The sequence below is a fragment of the Penicillium hordei genome, assembly GCF_028827395.1.
Source record: "Penicillium hordei strain IBT 12815 chromosome Unknown utg000006l_segment0_segment0, whole genome shotgun sequence".
In the NCBI taxonomy this organism is placed as follows: Eukaryota; Fungi; Ascomycota; class Eurotiomycetes; order Eurotiales; family Aspergillaceae; genus Penicillium; species Penicillium hordei.
The window spans coordinates 68,844-88,892 of record NW_026623147.1 but is presented as its reverse complement, the minus strand read 5'-3'; the positions used below and the strand labels follow the sequence as shown (position 1 = coordinate 88,892).

Sequence of the window (20,049 nt, the reverse complement as noted above, 5' to 3'; positions counted from 1 at the left end):
ACAGTTGCTAATCACCGTATATAGACTAACTACAGTCAAACCCCCTTAAAATGTAAGGATCTTCGGAGAGCAAGTCCTTGAGGATTAACGGGGTTTCTAAAGAAGGGTTATGTAATATACCAATTTTTGTAACGTTAGCCAACAACTAACTAGTTAGTACGAAGGATGGATACGGAGCTGAACATCAGCACAGCCTTCGAACTTAGTTCAAGTTTAACAATAAGATATGTAATAGGCTAATCGACTTGGCACCGGACTTGGCACGGGACTCTGACACTAGGGCAAAATATACGCTAGACCCTTGGGGTCCACAGGTAATATCTAAAATTATCCAGAGTCAGGTGACCTGGGAGTATACAACTTCAGAGTAAATAGGATGATAGAATGACCGAATGGACAAACTTATATAGATATGGATAGAATACAGGGGCAAATGGAAAAATTAGATGGGACCCTTCAGGCGAGGACTTGCTATACATCAATATACTGGCATTCAAACAGCTATAGTGGAGTCTGACATACCACCCAAGTGTTTTAAGCCTTTTAAATGGGATTGTTGTGCTTTTAAGAATGTGGGAATGAATCTACAACATATATCTACTCCGTAAACCGAATTGAATTTTTATATGAGGGGTCTCTTCGCCAAACCTGAGAATGTTTCATCAGTGGAGCCAGCGCATTAGGTTCGGGTGTTTTAGTCTCCAAATATGTACCGTTCATATAAAGGAACTGGAGGACTTACCCAAAACGTTAAATGCAATACATGCAGTAGAATGGAAGTGAACTAATCACTGAAGTTAAAAAGAAAAAGGGAAAGGAGAGGAAAAAAAAAAGTAGGAATTCCAAGCATCTCAGCCTTAGCCAGTCAGGGTCTTTTACAGGGTCTCGGGGGCATCGGGCTATTGTTTTCACCTGGTAGGGATGGAGTATGTATGATTATGATATTTTATAGATGATATTGAATAATACAAGTACGGAGTACCTAGAATTTAAATACCCTAAGTCAAAATGAAAAAACCCCCCAAATAATTAAAAAAAAAGAAAAGACAGGGGAAACTAAACCAGGACGGGGCTAGTAGAGACAGTCTATTTTTGACCTTTCTAGTCTCACAGTCACCCTTTTTTTGACCCTTTCCGCCCCTTCTCTTTTCTTTTCTCTTTGACCCTTGATTCAAAACATTCGCAATATTCTCTGAAAGAAAAAAAAAATCATTTCTTCCCCTAGCCCCGGCGGCTTCGATAATTGTTCATAAATGCGCCCTGCTTGAACAGATACCCCTCTCTTGTCAGCTTTGAAACACATCCCTTTTTTGAACTTTCGATCTTTGCGACACCATGGCCTACCACGGCTCTGGCTCGCACTCACCGAGCTACGATGATAGTCATCATCTGCAGGATGTGCCACCTTCACAGGTATGTGTGTGGAGAGGCGGTGAACTAGTCGCTAGAGCTAACTGTTTTTTTTTCCCGCTCTTAGTATCGCGAGGATGAGGATGCAGCACGTGGATTATTGTCCCAACAGCAGGGTCCATTTGCAACTCCCTTTGACGACCCCCACTCGCGCGGTGGTTCTCCCCAGCGTCGAGCTTCTGGGTACAGCTTGACGGAGACCTATGCAACGGACACGGCCCCTTCCTACCACGACCCATATGAAACTAGCGCCGTCTATTCTGGCCAGGAGGAAACCACTGCGGCAGCCTTTGGGGTTCCCGGCCGAGTTGCATCGCCCTATGCCCGCAGTGAAACCTCATCTACTGAGGCTTGGCGCCAGCGACAGGCCCCCGGGGGCGCCCCCGGTGGTGGTGGCGGTGGTGGCTTGCGCAGATATGCTACCAGGAAGGTCAAGCTAGTCCAGGGTTCCGTCCTGAGTGTCGACTACCCCGTGCCCAGTGCCATCCAGAATGCCATCCAAGCCAAATATCGCAATGATGTGGAAGGCGGAAGCGAGGAGTTCACCCACATGCGATGTACGTGTGGAACAGACGAACATACGGCTCTGAGAGAAAAACTAATGAGCCTTCTCTCTTCATAGACACTGCGGCCACTTGTGACCCGAACGAATTTACCCTCCACAATGGTTACAACCTACGGCCCGCAATGTACAACCGTCATACGGAGCTGCTCATCGCGATTACCTACTACAACGAGGATAAGAACCTCACGGCCCGTACCTTGCACGGTGTGATGCAGAACATTCGCGACATTGTCAATCTGAAGAAATCCGAGTTCTGGAACAAGGGTGGACCCGCATGGCAGAAGATTGTCGTGGCGCTGGTGTTTGACGGTATTGACCCTTGCGACAAGGATACTCTTGACGTTCTTGCGACCGTCGGTATCTACCAGGATGGTGTCATGAAGCGTGACGTGGACGGCAAGGAGACTTTGGCGCATATTGTAAGTTGGGATGACCAGATGGGGCTCCAGAGCAGATAAGCGCTAACAGAGTGTTCCAGTTCGAGTATACGACTCAGCTTTCGGTCACGCCAAGTCAGCAACTCATCCGGCCCACGGACGATGGCCCAAGCACACTACCACCAGTGCAAATGATGTTCTGCTTGAAACAAAAGAACAGCAAGAAGATTAATTCGCATCGTTGGCTCTTTAACGCTTTTGGCCGCATTTTGAACCCCGAGGTCTGTATCCTTCTGGATGCCGGTACCAAGCCTGGCCCTAAGTCCTTGTTATACCTCTGGGAAGCATTTTATAACGACAAGGATCTTGGCGGTGCCTGTGGTGAAATCCACGCTATGTTGGGTAAGGGATGGCGGAACTTGATTAACCCTCTCGTGGCTGCCCAGAACTTCGAGTACAAGATTAGTAACATCTTGGATAAGCCTCTTGAGAGTTCATTCGGTTACGTTAGTGTCTTGCCCGGTGCATTCTCGGCCTATCGATTCCGTGCAATCATGGGTCGCCCCCTTGAACAATATTTCCACGGTGATCACACGCTTTCTAAGCAGCTTGGAAAGAAGGGTATTGAGGGTATGAACATTTTCAAGAAGAACATGTTCTTGGCCGAGGATCGAATTCTCTGTTTCGAGTTGGTCGCTAAGGCAGGCTCCAAGTGGCACTTGTCTTACGTCAAAGCCTCCAAGGGTGAAACTGACGTGCCCGAAGGTGCTGCCGAGTTTATCTCCCAGCGTCGTCGTTGGCTCAACGGTTCTTTTGCAGCAGGAATTTACTCGTTGATGCACTTTGGCCGCATGTATAAAAGCGGTCACAACATCATTCGCATGTTCTTCCTTCACGTCCAGATGTTGTATAACATTTTCAACACTTTGCTCACCTGGTTCTCGCTGGCTTCGTACTGGCTGACCACCACTGTCATCATTGACCTTGTCGGTACTCCAAGCGACAGCAACGGAAACACTGCTTTCCCCTTCGGCAAGACGGCCACGCCCATTATCAACACAATTGTGAAGTACGGATACCTCGCTTTCCTATTGCTGCAGTTCATTCTCGCTCTCGGTAACAGACCCAAGGGTTCCAAATTCTCATACCTCGCCTCGTTCGTGGTCTTTGGTATCATTCAGGTTTACATTGTGGTCGATTCGCTCTATCTGGTCGTTCGCGCGTTCAGTCACGGCGCGCCCATGGACTTTGTTACGGACAAAGGCCCGAAAGCCTTCCTTGACTCTTTCTTTGGGTCGACGGGTGCAGGTATCATTATCATCGCCTTGGCTGCCACATTCGGTCTTTACTTCGTTGCCTCCTTCATGTACGCCGACCCATGGCACATGTTTACTTCCTTCCCTGCATATATGGTTGTTCAGTCGTCCTACATCAACATTCTGAACGTCTATGCCTTCAGCAACTGGCATGATGTCTCCTGGGGCACCAAGGGTTCCGACAAGGCCGATGCATTGCCGTCAGCCACGACTACGAAGGATGAGGGTAGCAAGGACGCAGTAATAGAAGAAATTGACAAGCCCCAAGCGGATATTGACAGCCAGTTCGAGGCAACCGTGAAGCGCGCGCTCACCCCATACATTGCCCCCGTGGAACACGACGAAAAGACTCTGGAGGACTCCTACAAGAGTTTCCGTACCCGACTTGTCACCTTTTGGATCTTCAGTAATGCAATCTTGGCAGTCTGCATCACCAGCGAATCCGTCGATAAGTTTGGGTTTTCAGTGAGTTTCCACCGTCTTTTCTCCACCTTCCTATTATACCGTTAACTAATATGATCATAGAATACCGCCACCACTCGTACAGCACACTTCTTCCAGGCCCTCTTGTGGTCCAACGCCGCGGTGGCATTGTTCCGTTTCATTGGATGCTGTTGGTTCCTGGGTCGCACTGGTATCAAGTGCTGCTTCGCACGCCGGTAGTTCGATTTCCGGAGAGCACAAAATGTGTATCCTTCCTTTTTCATGACCTTCCCCTAACACATTTTCCTCTTGTCTTCTTCTTCTTTCTCATACCGTGATCTGTATTCTACCTAAAGATGCCCAACTCTGTTCTCTTTTTGATTTTGTAATGCCAGCCAGTCGGTATTTGCGCGGTTTTCCCCTTGACGGTCACTGTGATCTTTTTTTGTCGGACCAGCCATACACCAGGATCGCATTCGGAGCGCTATGATGATGTACTTCATATTCAATTTACTTATTTTTTTTTTCCCTCTTCGAGGTTTTATATACTGAGCATAGAGACGTATATATATGTATACGCAAGAAGTACAGAGTTCCCGCGGTCAAATATGTCAAGTGGAAGGCGGAGAGGCGATAAAGGGCGATTGCTGATCTGAGGATCTGAGACCCCGCAAGCACAGGGCTATCCTTCACTCTTACCGTTGTCACCGTTGTCACCCGTTGATCTCGCCCTTTAAAGCTCTGCATCTCCTTTCTGTCTTTCTTTTCTTATCTAACATTCCTCCGTGTTTGCCTCACCATAAACATACTTCGTACTCCCAAAGACCCGTCCGTTCCACCAGGTGGGGTGGTGAACTCCCAGCCAAAATGTTGAAAATCTGGTCGATGGTAGAGCTTTATTTGGGTCTTACAGAAACACCGAACTATGATTAACAGTCTGTATAGAAACAAAAGCAGCAGGAGGCTGAGAATGCCGAAGGTGCTGCAGGCAAGAAGAAGAAGAAGGTCACTGCGGCGCAATTACGCGTGCAACGAGGTGAGTGACTCTCCTGTAGTGGATAGTATAACTCTCACCGGTTGCTTACTGAATCATTGTTATGTGGCCCTCTAACCTCTTCTCTTTTTAGACCTCCAAGAACTCACCCTCGGCAGCACGATGAAAATGTCTTTCCCGAACCCTGATGACATCCTCAATTTCACCTTGACGATCGAACCGGACGAGGGCATGTATAAGGGTGGTGTCTTCAACTTTAGCTTCGCCGTGAACCAGAACTTCCCCCATGATCCTCCCAAAGTTAAATGCACACAGAAGATCTACCATCCCAATATCGACCTGGAGGGCAATGTTTGCTTAAACATCCTACGAGAGGACTGGAAGCCTGTGTTGAATCTGAATGCTGTCATTGTGGGCATGCAGGTCTGTTGGCCTATTTCTTTTGACTGGTCATCTCTTTCGCTGACTGGTCCTTCCACAGTTCCTTTTCCTCGAGCCAAACGCGTCCGACCCTCTCAACAAGGACGCCGCGGAAGATCTTCGCGCCACTCGTGATGCCTTCAAGAAGAACGTACGCAACTCCATGGCCGGCGGGTCCGTCCGAGGCATATCATTTGAGCGAGTGCTACGGTGAACGACAGCTAGGGCTTTACACTTAAGGGGGGGGGGGGTGTGTTTCATCGGTTCCCGTATCCGGACTTCGCCCATACCCCACAGCGATGAGCAGGTACGGGATGATGATCTATGGTTTTACACATGGCGGAGACATGGTTCGGCAATCCCATGGGGGTGCGCTGGTGTTTCCACGTACATATATCCGGCGTAATTAGCGTTTGAACACGATAGATCCAATTCGCTCATTCGATTGATTCAGGCGTAGGGGTCAAGTACATCGATCTGCGCGTTTGAGCGGTATTACGTAGCATGGCTGGCGATGGCCACGACCAGAAAGAGTAAAGTCCAAAATCAAAACGGTTGGTTGTCCACAGGCGTATATGTACAATCGATCTCAAATCAAGCCACCCACTCGTAACACACCCGTCGATCCAACCAAGCCCGGAAGTGGTGTCGAGACATGTGCTTCCATCACGGGCAATTTTCTAGATAACGCTTTGACAAAGAAAAGAACTGGCGCCGAACGGGCGGGAAGGAGACGATCGAGAGGTGATCAGAACTGATCGATTTAACCCCGCTGGGCAGCACGCTCAGCCTCGAGGCGGGCGTAGTAGGTATCGCGCTCACGCACACGGGGGAGGTGGTAGCCTGTGGGACAAACATATAATTAGATTTCGAGACATCAATGGCGTGGGGTTGGCGCAGCCTGGATATGATCTACTTACCGTACCACCAGAGGTAGCCGAAGGTAGTACCGAAGCCTAGTGGATGAGATACCCTGATCAGCAACTGTCTCACTTGTTGGTCTCATCCCAGCCATCTCTCTTGGTATTTATATTTCATGTGGTCGCTCCCGAGAGGTCGCGATATCCAGATTGTCGTTTGATCATGCCACTCGATCCGGATCACAACTTACCGAAAGCGGTGCTCAGGTCAAGGACAAGACCACGGCGGAGCATCTGTAGACAAATATACCATGTCAGTAAATCATTGCGAACATCTCAATTGACCTGATCAACCCGCTCGGGTTAACCCGGCCTTCAACGGAAGGGGCACGTACGCCGGTGATGGGGGGAATAGCGGCGGGCATTGTGACGAATAAGTCGCGTCAATCGATGCTTGAACAAAAGCAATATGGGTTGCGGACAGCTTGAAACCTGCCTCAGACGTTGGTGGAGAGAGGAGAGGGGGGTAAGAAGGACGGCTGATTTGTGAGGTGAAGTTGAAGCTTCGGAGCGGACTAAGCGAGCCGCCGGATTGGTCGGTTTTGCTGTGAGAGCGAACTATGGCATGTTCACCATTCCCTTACTATTCTAGGGCTGCAAAATACGATCACAGATTTATTTTCTTGTAATTTTTTTATATACTGAATCATTTGTCCCAATGAAATGGATATTCCACCCACTAGCACTATCTATGTGAATATCAATAGCAAGGATCACGGCAACTGAAGGAAGCCCTCGAGATGGAGGATATGGTGAGATGAAAGAAGCCTAGCTTGGTGGCAGTATTTGCTCTTCTAAATTTGGTCCTACTCCATTTACCCAAAAGTCCAAAACAATATTTGAAGCCATTCACATTGCTTCCTCCTATGAGTCGCCGAAGGTCTATGACAGCTGCTCGTCAACTCACCGCCCTCACCACGTGACATGACCAACTTGATAACACTCATTGTCTGGTCGGGATGACTACTTCTGGATCAGACCAATACAATGGCCATGGCGACATCGGGCGCCCATGTTAAACGACCTTTTCCATCTATCGACCAGAACAATCCGAAGCGGATAAAGCGCCATTATCATCACCACCATCGTTTACAGGAGCCCGTGGTTCTCCCATCCACCTCCGAGCCGGTCGTGCAAGATGACACCCATCTCGACCAATTGATGAAGCGTGCAGTCGGCCAGACTTTAAAGGACTCAGGGTTTGAGTTGGCCGATCCAGCTGCACTATCGAGTCTCTGCAGTGCTACTGAGGAGTGTACGTGACCTGGTATTGCATCCATTTTGAAGCTTGAATTGACGGGTTACGCCTGAAATCTCTAGACATGCTACGACTCTCCACATTCATCCGTCAGTCCATGCTATCTGCGCGACGCGTCCAACCAATCCCGCAAGATTTTGACCACGCTCTGAAGCGTTTCCGCCTCAATCCCGATGATCTTCTCCCTCATCTCAAACCAGCGCCCTCAGACAAACCCAAGCCGACATTATTACCATCTCCCCCACCAGAGAATGAAATATCCAAATCTCTTCCATTTCTTACGGCTCTGAGCAGCGAAGACGACCGCGCAAATCGTCCCTACATTCCCAAACATTTCCCGAGCTTCCCTAGCAAACACACCTACTCTGCCACGGCGGTTTTTATTGGACGAGACAACGACCCGCGCAAGATTAGGGAACGCGCCGCAGAGGATGGACGGCATGGCGAAGAAGCTTTGCGGAAATTAGCGAGTGCCGCATTCCGCGACAACCAGACGGGCTCCACCGGCCGCGATAAGAAACTCTGGGGCCGGAGAACGGACAGCATGGAAAGCATGTTCGAAAAGACGATCAAGGGACTATCCAAAAAGCACGGCAAGGAAGCTCACGGTACATTCTCCAGTTCAGCGATGGATATTGATTCAGGACACCCAGCGGATGCCGATAAGTCCCGGCTCAAGCTCTCGTGGAATATGGAGTTTGGCCCCATTGTCAACTGTGAGCGAGATCTCTGGCGCCGGACAAGCTCGAATGCACGGCGAGGAGAGGAGAAGACTCCAAAGCCTCCAGCAAGTGTCGAGCCAGCGGATGTCATGATTGACATGTAAATTACAAAGGCATAAGGCCTATCGGCGTTGTTTTCTTTTTCTCCCACGATTATGGGCTGGCGCTTGTGTTTTAGTTCAGGAGCATGACCTGAGGAGATACCCCATGGCAGTCACAAGCATTATTCGGAATGCAACTTCTATTCTTGAAACCTGCAAGTAATTGTAATCCCATATAGCGCCAACTCCGCCCAATGCGTATTTGTAATGCAAAGAAGCCCCTCTCATTGTTTCGTATTGGCTGCTTGCTTTTGTTTTGCTTCCTCTGCTAGCCTAGTTGGCTCCCATGACGTTGTCTCAACCATTAGCCCACCGGCACAGCTACGGAAGATCAGCTTGCTATTTGACTTGGAACTCGATGCTCAAGACTCACCGTCGGAACAACCGCACCACAGGCTCACATACCACAACCCCTGGTTCAGGAACCCCATTTTGTGGCGGATTGCACGAAAATTGTGTCATTTCGAGTAACGGACAGTCCTTGAGGTTGACTTGTTCTCCTTTACGGCGTTTCTCTTGGAAGTTGCGGCGAACGGTATTGACATGATCGGGGAGGGAATCAGCGGAGAATATGGGGACGAGAGGAGCCATTGTAATTTCCAATTGTAAATATGAGACAATTAAACTCGAGAGAGAGTTGGGAGTTGCTGTGTTGTCGAAGGGAAAAGATTGGAACCTTCAAGGTTGGGAAGGTTGGAAGTTCGGAAGCTCCGTCAGCCGCGCTATTCAACTTTCCGCTCACACATCTTGTTGTACACCTACACTTCTACCACTTTGCTCGCATCTACTCACAGGACTTTATACGTGGTCAAAATCCAGTGATGCCGGATTCATGACGCAGTCCATTGCTTACACATGGCAGCCAATCTCGGAGAGAGATCGCTAGCCGATGTACACCAAGAGGGACTAGATGAGGTATTGCAGCCTTTCCTATTTCTTTGAACACGTTGAGTTGACAAGTTTTAGATACTCTCTGGATTGTCCCATTTTTATCCTGGTCACTTAAGCCATGACACATATTCATTAGGCGTGCCCATCTTGGACACTTTGCTTGAAGTCTTTGCGCCGAAAGCATTTGCTGCGAACGATGGACAACCTCAATTTCTAAGTGAGTTTGTAGAACAGCAGACCATTGAAAATGAAGAAATGCTGCTACGCAGTGAGTTCCCGGCTGGTCAAGTTTATAAGCCGGATGAACTACACGCAGCGCAAGACGTTGACCCATCAGCCAATGTGTTGTTCTCAGACCCAGACGGTAGCAAGAAACAGCAGGTTCCCATCGTGGAGATTTCAAGCAGCCTGTCGGCCTCGGGCAAGTCACAACTATTATACTATCTCACAGCTCTCGCTATATTACCACGAAAATATGGGGACATCTCAGTCAGTGGCAAAGAGGCAGCTGTGGTGTTCATAGATACCGACGACCGATTCGATGCTGAAAGACTAAGAACTGTGGCTCGAGGTATCGTGCAGCAGCAGCGAGGAATATCTGAATCAAGTCTCGGGCCTCATCTTGATTCATTACTCGTCGCTTCACTACAGCATGTCCATGTCTTTCGTCCGCAATCTTCATCCGCTCTTTTGGCCACAATCCACACGCTAGACTCGTACCTTTTCGATCTCTCACGACATCGTTCCGCATCACGTCCCTTACAGATGATCGCCATTGACAGTGCCACCGCCTTCTTCTGGCAAGACCGGCTGCGTGACGAAGTCGCTCGGACCGAAGAAATTGGGCGTCCTCAGGCAGAAATTGATTCTGAGCGCGAGCAAAAGAAGAGGTTTCATCTGTCTGACCTCTATACTGAGCTGGTGAGGGAGCTGAAGGCTCTACAGAGTCAGTTCCAGTGTGCAATTGTGTATACCGCAACGGTCGCGGGAGGTCGAGCTACCAGTCCTGGTCACTACGACCAGTTCCAGGCTCGTATTCCATCGCTGAGACCTGCTCTCCCTGCACCCTGGGGTACTTTTCCAACATTGCGTCTGATTGTTCACCGGCCATCTGTTCGCCCATTCCCTCCAAGTATGGCCGCCCATGCAGCAGTGAAAGATGCCCCTTCACGGCAGAGCGTGGTTCAGCAAGGGAAGATATCGGCATGGGTCAATCCGTGGGGGCGCGATGAATGGCCTCGTCGCATATTGGAAACAATCGAGGCGAACAATGGTGGGGGCTTTTCATTTTACATGCGTAACTCTGGGGTTGAGATGACTGATTCTGATCATTGAATGTTTATATTTACGGTGTATATTCATCTATTCAATATTGTATGCTCATGTAAACAGCTTGGCAATTGCCTCAACCGTTGTGTTGCCGCCGCTGAACACAACGCCAACATCCCATCCATCCTTGCCACCCTCTTGTTCGACTAGTCGCCTGAAGTTCTCATCAAAGAGACATACAGCTAATCCAACCACTGCACTCGGCTCAACAACAACCTTCATGCGCTCTATAACCAACCGCATGGCTGACTTGATCTGCTCTTCGGTGACAGCGAACACCCCTTCTACCTTCTTCTTATTGGAGATGACCTCCCAATTGAGTAATCCCACGGGAGTGCGTAGCCCGTCTGCGATAGTGAGGGTACCAACGGCTTCCACTCGCTTTCCAACCTGCAGCCCGCGTCGACAATCGTCTGCACCTTCAAAGCTGGGCTCTGCACCGAACACGCGTGTCTGCTTATCCGAGAACCACGTCGCCACGCCGGAGTTGAGTCCCCCTCCACCAATAGGAGTGATGACCGCATGGAGGGCTTGGGACCCAGCTTGTTCGGCATGCTGCGCCTCCAGCTCCAACCCCGTTGTACCCTGCCCACAAATGACATTGAAGTCATCATATGGTGGCACGAGAATGGCATTTGTCTTCGCCTGTATCTCTGCCACCACAGCTTCACGTTCTACACTTGTCGAGCCGCTGAAAATGACCTCCGCGCTATGAGACTGCGTCCCCGCAATCTTCGATGGCGTGCTGATGCGGGGCATCACAATATATGCGGGAATCCCCAGGGTTGAGGCAGCGAGGGCGAGGGCTTGTGCATGGTTTCCTGAAATCAAGAGCAGTCAGCATGTATAATTTTGCCTGGTGCAGCAGAAGATCAGAAAATACCAGAGCTATGCGTGATCACCCCACGGCGTTTGACTTCCTCCCCGCGCTCTTCCAACAATCGCAGCAATGCGTGGAATGCACCCCGTGCTTTGAAGGCACCGATTCGCTGAAAGTTCTCGCATTTAAAGAAGAATCGAAATTGTGGACGAGCGGGAGTTTGGCCTTCAAACGGCGTTCCGACCAAGGCTTCGATGGATTGCGGTGTTGAGGCGATGGTATCGAGTGTTTTGCATGTCAGTAGCGGCGTACGGTGCACATAGGGTTGAATGAGACCATATGCCGCTTGAATTGCATCTGGAGTGAGCGATTGAGCTACAACAGCGGGTGAAGTCATATTTGTGGATTGTAGAAGAGGGTGAAGAAGGGAGAACAGAGAAGTAAACAATGATGACTCTTATTTTACCCCGGACTATTCTCCGGCCTTCGGCGCGGGGTTACAAGCTGCAGGTATAAGCTGTAATGTACAATTTATAGAAGGAAAAAATAAGAAAAAGAAAAAAGGTAACTTGGGGAAATGGCCGGTAAAGCCTTAGAATAATATTTTCGACCTGAAACCCAAAAAGAACAGTTCATAGTACATCATCATTTTTTGAACCCCCACGGGTATCAAGGTATTATTTATTTCTGGTTCTCGGGGCGGAGAGAGCGGACGGCCTTTCCGGCGCGCCAGATCTCGAGATCGCGGATCTCCTGCATCTCCTTCTCGTACTTCTCGCGGTAGTCGGGCTGCGAGTTATAGTCGAGGGAGCGCTGGGTCTCAGTGCCGTTGTGGACGCTGTCGTAGAGGTCGTTGAAGACAGGCTTCAGGGTGTCCTTGAAGCGGCTGGACCAGTCAATGGCACCGCGACGGGCAGTGGTGGAGCAGGCAGCGTACATCCAGTCCATACCGTTACCACCGATCAGGGGGTACAGGGACTGGGTGGCCTCCTCAACGGTCTCGTTGAAGGCCTCGGAGGGGCTGTGACCACGCTCACGGAGAACCTCGTACTGGGCAAGGAACATACCGTGGATACCGCCCATAAGGCAGCCACGCTCACCGTAGAGGTCAGAGTAGACCTCCTTTTCAAAGGTGGTCTCGTAAAGGTAGCCGGAACCGACGGCGACACCCATGGCGATGGCGCGCTCCTTGGCCTGGCCGGTGACGTCCTGGAAGACGGCAATGGAGGAGTTGATACCACGGCCCTCACGGAAGAGAGTGCGGACGGTACGGCCGGAACCCTTGGGGGCAACGAGGATGACATCAATGTCCTTGGGGACATCGACCTTGGTGAGGTCTTTGAAGACGGGGGAGAAACCGTGGGAGAAGTAGAGGGTCTTGCCCTTGGTGAGGAGGGGCTTGATGGTGGGCCAGGTCTCGGACTGGGCGGCATCGGAGAGCAGGTTCATGATAACGGTACCCTTCTCAATGGCAGTGGTGACATCGAACAGGTTCTTTCCGGGGACCCAGCCATCCTGGATGGCCTCCTTCCATGAAGCACCATCCTTGCGGACACCGACGATAACGTTGAGACCCTGGTCACGGAGGTTCAGACCCTGGCCGTGACCCTGGGAGCCGTAACCGATGAGGGCAAGGGTGTCGTCCTTGAAGAACTCCTGGAGCTTCTCACGGGGCCAATCGGCACGCTCGTAGACATCCTCCTTGACGCCAGCGAAGTCAATGGTCTTGATACCACGGACGGGGGTGACCACCGAGGAGACACGGGGGAGAGCGGCAGCGGCAGCGACGGCAGGGCGAGGGAGAGCTGCGGTAATGACCGAGCGAGGAGCGGCCACGCGGGCAAGGCGGAGGGCACGGGGAAGACCACGAGAAGCCATTGTGAAGATATGGAAGAGAGGAGAGTGGAGAGTGAAGGAGAAAGAAGATGTTGGACTGGGGAAGCTTGGGAATTTAAATAATGGGCGAATATGGCTGGGCGATTCGAGTCACCGTAGCAATTCTCGGAGAGCAGACCTTGCTCCCCGGAGACCCCACACCGACACCGGCCGCTCTGTTGATTGGAGGATGATCATTTATTATGTCATGAATTGCGTTTCCCAGTGCGACAAGCATACTCCGTACTAGAGATCATATTATTTTTATGACTCAAATCTTTATGGATAAGTATTTTTTTCTTTTTTCCCCGGAGTAGGAACAATCTCCGGGATATCAGAATGTATCAAAAGTGAAGTACTCTGTCGAGGGTCCAGATTCTTTTTTTTTTTTTTTTTTTTTTTGAATTATTATAATTATTATAATTATTATTTATATATTTGGAACACGTGATGACATTCGTACCTGCCTCAACTTCTTTTTTGAGTCGTTCCTTCCCAAAAAGAAAAGTACCATTTCTGCCTTAGGCCCTCGACAATGTCCGCTCCCCCGCCCCACGTCTTCATATCCACTGATATTGTTTGGTCGGTCCAATTACTTTCTCTTGTCTCTAGTTTTTGATCGTACCATGCCTATAGGATGAGTGTCTTCTCATTTGGGGATTTACCCACGATCCAGACCCGGAAGGCCTTGTTACTACTTGACTTTCAAAATGACTTTGTCCGTCCGTCCGGGGCTTTACATATCCCCAATACATCGGATATCCTCGAAACTCTCCCGCAGCTAGCATCTGCATTCCGTCGAGTCGGCAATGTAGTTTGGGTGCGCTCACAATATGCATCCCCTCAGGCCATTGTCGACTGGAACTTTGGTGATCGCATTGTCCTGGACAGAGAGCCACCGCGCAGAAAGGAGATGCCTACCTCGGATATAATCGAAGTCGGGTCTGAGCATGATTCACCAGAACCGGTTGACCGTGAAGCCTTTCTCTCCGCCGACTCTTCGCTATGCTGTGACCCGCATACCCCCGGATATCAGTTCCCCGCGCCGATTCTAGCCGCCATCAACGCCCAGCATGACACCGTAGTGGACAAAACAGGATACTCTGCTCTAGAGTCCCCCGGCCTGGTGCTATCCTTCAGGACACACTTTGTGACCGAGTTGTACCTTTGTGGCTCGTTGTCTAATGTCTCTGTGTTTGCGACGGCTTTGGATGCTGTCCGCAATGGGTTTGCAGTCACTCTTGTGGAGGATTGCTTGGGGTTCCGCGATTTTCAGCGGCACCAAGAAGCAATGCGACGCATGGCAGATATTCTGGGAGCGACTGGTATCACCGCTCGGGAGCTCATTCAGGAGCTAGATTGGGATGAGACCGAGGCAATTGCTCGCCAAGGCGCACCGCAGTCTAAGAGGTCAGCAGCTACAGCTGGCATCGAGAGCGTCATGGATGGTCTGGAATTTTGGAATACTGCGGACACCTCTCCCACAGATGACTCGCGTGAGCCAGAAGATCCCAGCCTTTCGGAACTCGCTAGTCTTTCTCGCGCACAGCGCACTACTACTGCACAGGCGCGGGGTCCGGTGGAAGACCAAAAGAAGGCGCGCGTGCGCGTCCGTCGTCGTCCGAAGCGCCGAGACACCCCAAAAGAATCTCCAACTGAGCCTCGCGCTGACCACGACGGGGTAATAACACCTTTGCAATCCGTGGAAATGCCAAATACGTCCCAAACCAACATCGGGGAGGGCGACTCACGCCTCGTGAACAATGTCAACTTGACCGAAGACTCCTTTGATCGTATACAGGCGGAGGTAGATTGGCAAAAGATGTACCATCTGTCGGGTCAGGTTCCCCGATTGGTTGCAGTCCAGGGTCAACGTCAACCCGATGGAGCCATACCTATATATCGTCATCCGGCAGACGAGTCTCCACCCTTCAAGCCATTCACCTCCACGGTTGATGAAGTGCGCATGGCGGTTGAGAAAATACTTGGCCACCCCTTGAATCATGTGCTTATACAGCTTTATCGTGATGGACAGGATCGTATATCAGAGCACTCAGATAAGACACTGGATATTGTGCAAGGCTCTTTCATTTGCAATGTCAGTCTAGGCGCCGAGCGTGTGATGATCCTCCGTACGAAGGCCTCAGCATCGGGCCCTGAGGAAGGCACTGAACCATGCCGAACAACTCAGCGCGTGCCTCTTCCTCACAAGTCACTTTTTGTGCTCGGCCCAAAGACGAATATGCGATGGCTTCATGGTATCCGGGCCGACAAACGGCCTAATATAACCAAATCTACCGAGGAGCAAGCCTTCGGTGGTCAGCGAATTTCCCTTACTTTCCGTCATATTGGCACTTTCATCGACCCTGTTGCCAACAAAATCTGGGGGCAGGGGGCTGTCAGTAAGACATTAGACCAGGCTGGCGCCGTGGTCCATGGGGATCCTACCGAAACAGCACGCCTCGTTGGTGCATTTGGCCAGGAAAATCGTGCCACCGAATTCAACTGGGACGCCGTGTACGGTGGGGGATTTGATGTGGTCAACTTTGTGACTACATCCACAGGGCAGCTAGTACTTGGCTGTGATATTGTGGCCAATTTACGTGTCCGTCTCTGTCTGGGGGAAAGCGGCGTCCGATATCGATTGATCACCAACCATGAGCAACTGGGAGCTAGAGATAATGACCTAACGACACTGCCCATATATGAAGCGCCTGATGGAACCACAATCGCGGGCGACTCTGTTATACTAGCTCACATAGCCAACCGGTCTGCTGAGATCTCACGGCCAGGTGGAGATGCGTTACGTGGGGGCAATTTCTTGCCAACGATTGACCAGTTTTTGGCACACTGGCGTCAGCATTCTGCCACCAATCCAGCCTGCCAATTCGAATATGGGATTGAGGATTGGGAGCGTACTTTGCAGGGCCAACATTACCTAGGAGGCTCCGTGTTCACCATCGACGATTGCTCTCTATGGCCAGTTCTACGGGATATTGTACAGAACCAAGGTGCATTTGATGCTCGGTTCGCCAGCGTGAATCAATACTATCACCGAGTCGAGAATCGGGGCATCGTTCGATCTATCCTAGAGGAATGAAATCGGACCGACTGTGATTTTATGCCCACAAGAAAGCTCTTTCAACGACAGCTTTTGTATTTGTTCGTGTCTTAGCTATGGACATATTACGAAACTTTACGAATTTACCTGGCCATGAGCCAGACTGGTTGAAACCCAGTCTACAATTGCTTTGGGATATAGTTGTACCCAATCTGCTATCTCGCTTTGCAGGTAACACAATTATAGTCACGAAATAAGCTTAGATTGTATAGGTCCCGTACATCTGTCCGTTTAGAGACATGAACCAGGGAAAGAGGTGGTGCTCAGAGAATTCTTTAGCGCAACATCCCCACAAACCACAGCCTTGAAAAAGGCCTGAGCCACTACCGATGCACCGGTAGGACTGGTGTGCGTGTGATCCAAGGGGAAGTACGCATCGACGGCAGTCAGACCAAGCGTCTGGAATTGGTCTGCCACATAAGCCCCGTGATCAACATATGACACGCCAGCAGCTGCTGCTGCCAACTCCGCGTAGCCCACAAACCGCGATGGGGTATAGGTGAAAGTTCCAGTTTCCCAGGGGTTGTTGGGTGTTTGACTGGAGATGATCACATTGGCGCCCTTGGCCTTGAACACCTTGGTGGCATTCTCTATATATGCCGGGAACGTCAACACTGTCTCGGTGACCCCATTGTAGGTTGTACTACAGGTCTCGCTGCCTGTGCCGGAACAGTCGGTACGTCCATTATCGGTGGGGGTCAAAGAGCCACCGTCGTTGTGCCCGAACTCGATGATCACCCAATCTCCAGATTGAACCACTGCTGCAATGGCATCGAACCGACCCTCACGCGTGTATGAACGTGCGCTACGGCCGGCGACTGCTTGGTTGGACACGGTGAGTGAGGTATAGGGCGTAACATATTCACCCCAACCTGAGAGTATTAGCATGATGCTATCCTGGAGGCTGAAAGAGAACACACATACCCGCGGTGTTAGATCCAGTCCCACCCTTTGCCATAGTCGAATCACCAGCAAGGTAGATAGTCGTACCCAGCGCACTGGGGATGAGCGCGGAGAGAAGAATAGCAGATTTCATGGCGAGATAAATATAGAGCAAGTCCTCAGGGAGAAGGCTTTTAGTAAATGTTCCTTAGAGAATTGGAAGATTCTTCGAAATTATATATTTTTTTCAAGCCATTGCTTAGCATGACTTGGATACGTGGAAAAAGTGACGTTCTCAGCGGGGTATACATGGCCATTGTCGAGTTTCATGTCGTTTCGGAGAAAAAGCAATGAAACACGTAGAGAAATGCGGAGACCCGTTGATCGTCGCTTCTGATTCATGGAAACTCATTAATAAAACACGGACTGGAAATAATAAGACTTGGTAAACCGGGAAATTTATCCTAAAATAGCTCATATGTACGGACGTACTCCGATATAGCCCTGAGCACGGTCAGATATGATGATGATGACATTCCTTGGCAAATAACACAGAAGTTCCTACATCAGCAGACTATTCCGTAGATGTTTTATATACAGTGGGAGGTAGTGACTTTGCCATCACAACTTCTCGAAGGTTGGAGTACGCTTTTGCAACCCAGACAGGAGAGCTGCCGAGACATCTTGCGTCTGCAAAGCAGCGCTATTCCATACACTCGTGTAGCGTAGTCCATCTTGCACAGAGTGGTCACGCGAGAAGTTCAAGATCTCTTTGGTGCCTTGCACGGCCACGGGGCTCTTGCTGGCTATTAGGGAGGCGAGCTTAAACGCGGCCGCGATGGTGGCTTCACGGTTATCATACACCGCATTAACAAATCCCACACGCAGCGCCTCCTCAGCACCGAACTCACGCGCCGTCAGAGCCACCTCCTTGACCCACCCATAATTTCCGACCACCTTGGGGAGTCGGCTGAGGGTGCCAATGTCTGCTGCGAGCCCGATATCGACTTCCTTGACCCCAAACCGGGTATCGCGGGAACAGAGACGCACATCCGTCGCCGTTGACAGGTCAATGCCGAGTCCCAATGAGAATCCATGAAGAGCAACTATAACGGGCTTTTCGCAACGCTCTACGGCGGTGATACAGTCCTGGAAGGCGGTGATATGCCGACGAAAGATAGCCGCCTTTCGAGCCGGGTCGGCGTTGGCGTCTGACGATAGAAGACCTTGCGAGGCCGCTTTCACATCTAACCCGGTGGTGAATGCCTTCTCTCCAGCACCGCTGAGGACGATTGCGCGAACGCGAGGATCTGAGGAAAGCTTGTGGAAGATCTGGGCCATGTTTTCCCACATACTAAATTTAATTTATTAGAGAATATGTAAGGTCAAAGTCTAGGTTAGCGCTCACACTTCGATGAAGGCGTTCAACCTTTCCGGGCGATTGATTTCCACATGGGCCACATATTGATGATCGGTGGGAAGTTGAATGGTAAAATATTCGAAAGAGTAGTTGTCAGCCATATTTTGAGAAAGATGAATGTTTCTGAAGTTTGAGAGAAAGAGAGAGAGAGAGATTGGAGTATAGAAAGGGCACGGCGGGGGACCTCGGCACTGGGGCAAAACATAAGAAACAACCGAATGACAACTCTGAATGCCTTGGAATATCTTAGATGCCTTCAAAACTACATGACCTTATTTATTTCTAAATGTAATTCTCGGCCTACCTCCGTTTTCCCAAACAAAAAATATAAAAAATATAAAATTATGCTCAACATTGTATTTTACGTATCAACTTAGGATTTGCATGTGCCGAAGCCCTGATCATGGAGAAATATCCAAAAGAATTTGGAAAAAAAAAAAAAAAAAAAAAAAAAGAAAAAACCAAAATTCAGATGTAGGAAAAATTTTCAAGTTTCATCCAATACCATTGGCAAAAGAATTGTAGCTCCTGTGTCGGCGTGAAGAAAATGACTCTTCACTCAATAGTGATCTTCTTGGAAGTAGCGGCGGTGGCCTTGGGTACCTTGATGGACAAGATACCATGCTTCAAACTGGCCTTGACGTTGTGCTGATCGACAGGAGTCGGGAAGGAAAAGACGCGCTGGAACTCGCCGACTGAGCGCTCGCTGGCCCAGAACCGGTGAGTGGGCTTGGCTACGTCTGTATCCTTACCTTCCTTGGCCACAGCCGGTGGCTCGGAATGGTACTCGCGTTCAGTGTGGCCCTTGACAACTAGAGTTTGGGGGTCGGAGAACTCGATATCGATATCCTTCTGATCGATGCCAGGCAGTTCGCCATCGAAATGGTACGCATCCTCACTCTCACGGATGTCAAAGCGAGGAGAGAACGAGCGAACCGCGGACTGGTTGCGACCAGAGCGGTGGTCCTCGTAGTCGTCAAGAAGACGGAAGAGAGGAGCGAAGTCGCCAGAGCCAGGGAAGTTGGTACGGAGAAGAGACATGTAAGTTGGAAGTTGGTAATTTGGAAGAAGTGATTCTATATTGAAGCTGAGAGGGAATTCGAACACTCGAGGGGCCTACAAGGAACTTATATGGCCATAATTCACTGGAAACCAGGTTCCCTTACACAGGAAGATAATACAAGATAGTCGCTGCTTCTATTCGC

General features: G+C 50.1%; 13 protein-coding genes across 13 annotated transcripts; 6 read left to right on the top strand and 7 right to left on the bottom strand.

Moving 5' to 3' along the window:
- Positions 1-1,335: 1,335 nt before the first annotated feature.
- Positions 1,336-4,331, top strand: chsG (chitin synthase class III; the record flags this gene model as incomplete). The annotated part of the gene is made up of 5 exons (XM_056901787.1): positions 1,336-1,413; positions 1,478-1,967; positions 2,033-2,394; positions 2,454-4,133; positions 4,194-4,331. The coding sequence occupies 5 exons, from the start codon at positions 1,336-1,338 to the stop codon at positions 4,329-4,331; spliced, it is 2,748 nt and encodes a 915-aa protein (XP_056747074.1).
- A 627-nt stretch (positions 4,332-4,958) lies between these two features.
- N7537_010732 (NEDD8-conjugating protein UBC12) lies at positions 4,959-5,719 on the top strand (the record flags this gene model as incomplete). Its single annotated transcript, XM_056901786.1, has 4 exons — positions 4,959-4,979; positions 5,037-5,127; positions 5,219-5,508; positions 5,567-5,719. The coding sequence occupies 4 exons, from the start codon at positions 4,959-4,961 to the stop codon at positions 5,717-5,719; spliced, it is 555 nt and encodes a 184-aa protein (XP_056747073.1).
- A 519-nt stretch (positions 5,720-6,238) lies between these two features.
- Positions 6,239-6,889, bottom strand: N7537_010731 (cytochrome c oxidase subunit VIIa). The gene is made up of 4 exons (XM_056901785.1): positions 6,761-6,889; positions 6,617-6,659; positions 6,426-6,461; positions 6,239-6,348 (listed from the first exon to the last, which is right to left on the bottom strand). Exons 1-4 carry the CDS (start codon positions 6,788-6,790, stop codon positions 6,269-6,271), a joined length of 189 nt encoding a protein of 62 aa, XP_056747072.1. The 5' UTR covers positions 6,791-6,889; the 3' UTR covers positions 6,239-6,268.
- Positions 6,890-7,088: 199 nt separating this feature from the next.
- Positions 7,089-7,353, top strand: N7537_010730 (uncharacterized protein; the record flags this gene model as incomplete). The annotated part of the gene is given in 3 exon segments (XM_056901784.1): positions 7,089-7,118; positions 7,133-7,177; positions 7,198-7,353. 3 exon segments carry the CDS (start codon positions 7,089-7,091, stop codon positions 7,351-7,353), a joined length of 231 nt encoding a protein of 76 aa, XP_056747071.1.
- Positions 7,354-7,412: 59 nt separating this feature from the next.
- Positions 7,413-8,509, top strand: N7537_010729 (TBP-associated factor 8 family protein; the record flags this gene model as incomplete). Its single annotated transcript, XM_056901783.1, has 2 exons — positions 7,413-7,680; positions 7,746-8,509. 2 exons carry the CDS (start codon positions 7,413-7,415, stop codon positions 8,507-8,509), a joined length of 1,032 nt encoding a protein of 343 aa, XP_056747070.1.
- A 221-nt stretch (positions 8,510-8,730) lies between these two features.
- Positions 8,731-9,097, bottom strand: N7537_010728 (uncharacterized protein; the record flags this gene model as incomplete). Its single annotated transcript, XM_056901782.1, has 2 exons — positions 8,731-8,845; positions 8,880-9,097. 2 exons carry the CDS (start codon positions 9,095-9,097, stop codon positions 8,731-8,733), a joined length of 333 nt encoding a protein of 110 aa, XP_056747069.1.
- Positions 9,098-9,361: 264 nt separating this feature from the next.
- On the top strand, positions 9,362-10,732 carry N7537_010727 (putative Rad51 family DNA repair protein; the record flags this gene model as incomplete). Its single annotated transcript, XM_056901781.1, has 2 exons — positions 9,362-9,421; positions 9,473-10,732. The coding sequence occupies 2 exons, from the start codon at positions 9,362-9,364 to the stop codon at positions 10,730-10,732; spliced, it is 1,320 nt and encodes a 439-aa protein (XP_056747068.1).
- A 45-nt stretch (positions 10,733-10,777) lies between these two features.
- N7537_010726 (threonine/serine dehydratase) lies at positions 10,778-11,943 on the bottom strand (the record flags this gene model as incomplete). The annotated part of the gene is made up of 2 exons (XM_056901780.1): positions 10,778-11,547; positions 11,610-11,943. The coding sequence occupies 2 exons, from the start codon at positions 11,941-11,943 to the stop codon at positions 10,778-10,780; spliced, it is 1,104 nt and encodes a 367-aa protein (XP_056747067.1).
- Positions 11,944-12,227: 284 nt separating this feature from the next.
- On the bottom strand, positions 12,228-13,424 carry N7537_010725 (Ketol-acid reductoisomerase; the record flags this gene model as incomplete). The annotated part of the gene is made up of 1 exon (XM_056901779.1): positions 12,228-13,424. The coding sequence occupies one exon, from the start codon at positions 13,422-13,424 to the stop codon at positions 12,228-12,230; it is 1,197 nt and encodes a 398-aa protein (XP_056747066.1).
- Positions 13,425-14,058: 634 nt separating this feature from the next.
- On the top strand, positions 14,059-16,521 carry N7537_010724 (isochorismatase family protein family; the record flags this gene model as incomplete). The annotated part of the gene is made up of 1 exon (XM_056901778.1): positions 14,059-16,521. The coding sequence occupies one exon, from the start codon at positions 14,059-14,061 to the stop codon at positions 16,519-16,521; it is 2,463 nt and encodes an 820-aa protein (XP_056747065.1).
- A 252-nt stretch (positions 16,522-16,773) lies between these two features.
- Positions 16,774-17,578, bottom strand: N7537_010723 (rhamnogalacturonan acetylesterase RgaE; the record flags this gene model as incomplete). Its single annotated transcript, XM_056901777.1, has 2 exons — positions 16,774-17,414; positions 17,467-17,578. The coding sequence occupies 2 exons, from the start codon at positions 17,576-17,578 to the stop codon at positions 16,774-16,776; spliced, it is 753 nt and encodes a 250-aa protein (XP_056747064.1).
- Positions 17,579-18,045: 467 nt separating this feature from the next.
- On the bottom strand, positions 18,046-18,945 carry N7537_010722 (enoyl-CoA hydratase/isomerase family protein; the record flags this gene model as incomplete). The annotated part of the gene is made up of 2 exons (XM_056901776.1): positions 18,046-18,778; positions 18,833-18,945. 2 exons carry the CDS (start codon positions 18,943-18,945, stop codon positions 18,046-18,048), a joined length of 846 nt encoding a protein of 281 aa, XP_056747063.1.
- A 454-nt stretch (positions 18,946-19,399) lies between these two features.
- On the bottom strand, positions 19,400-19,885 carry N7537_010721 (Hsp20/alpha crystallin family protein; the record flags this gene model as incomplete). Its single annotated transcript, XM_056901775.1, has 1 exon — positions 19,400-19,885. The coding sequence occupies one exon, from the start codon at positions 19,883-19,885 to the stop codon at positions 19,400-19,402; it is 486 nt and encodes a 161-aa protein (XP_056747062.1).
- Between the last annotated feature and the right edge of the window lie 164 nt (positions 19,886-20,049).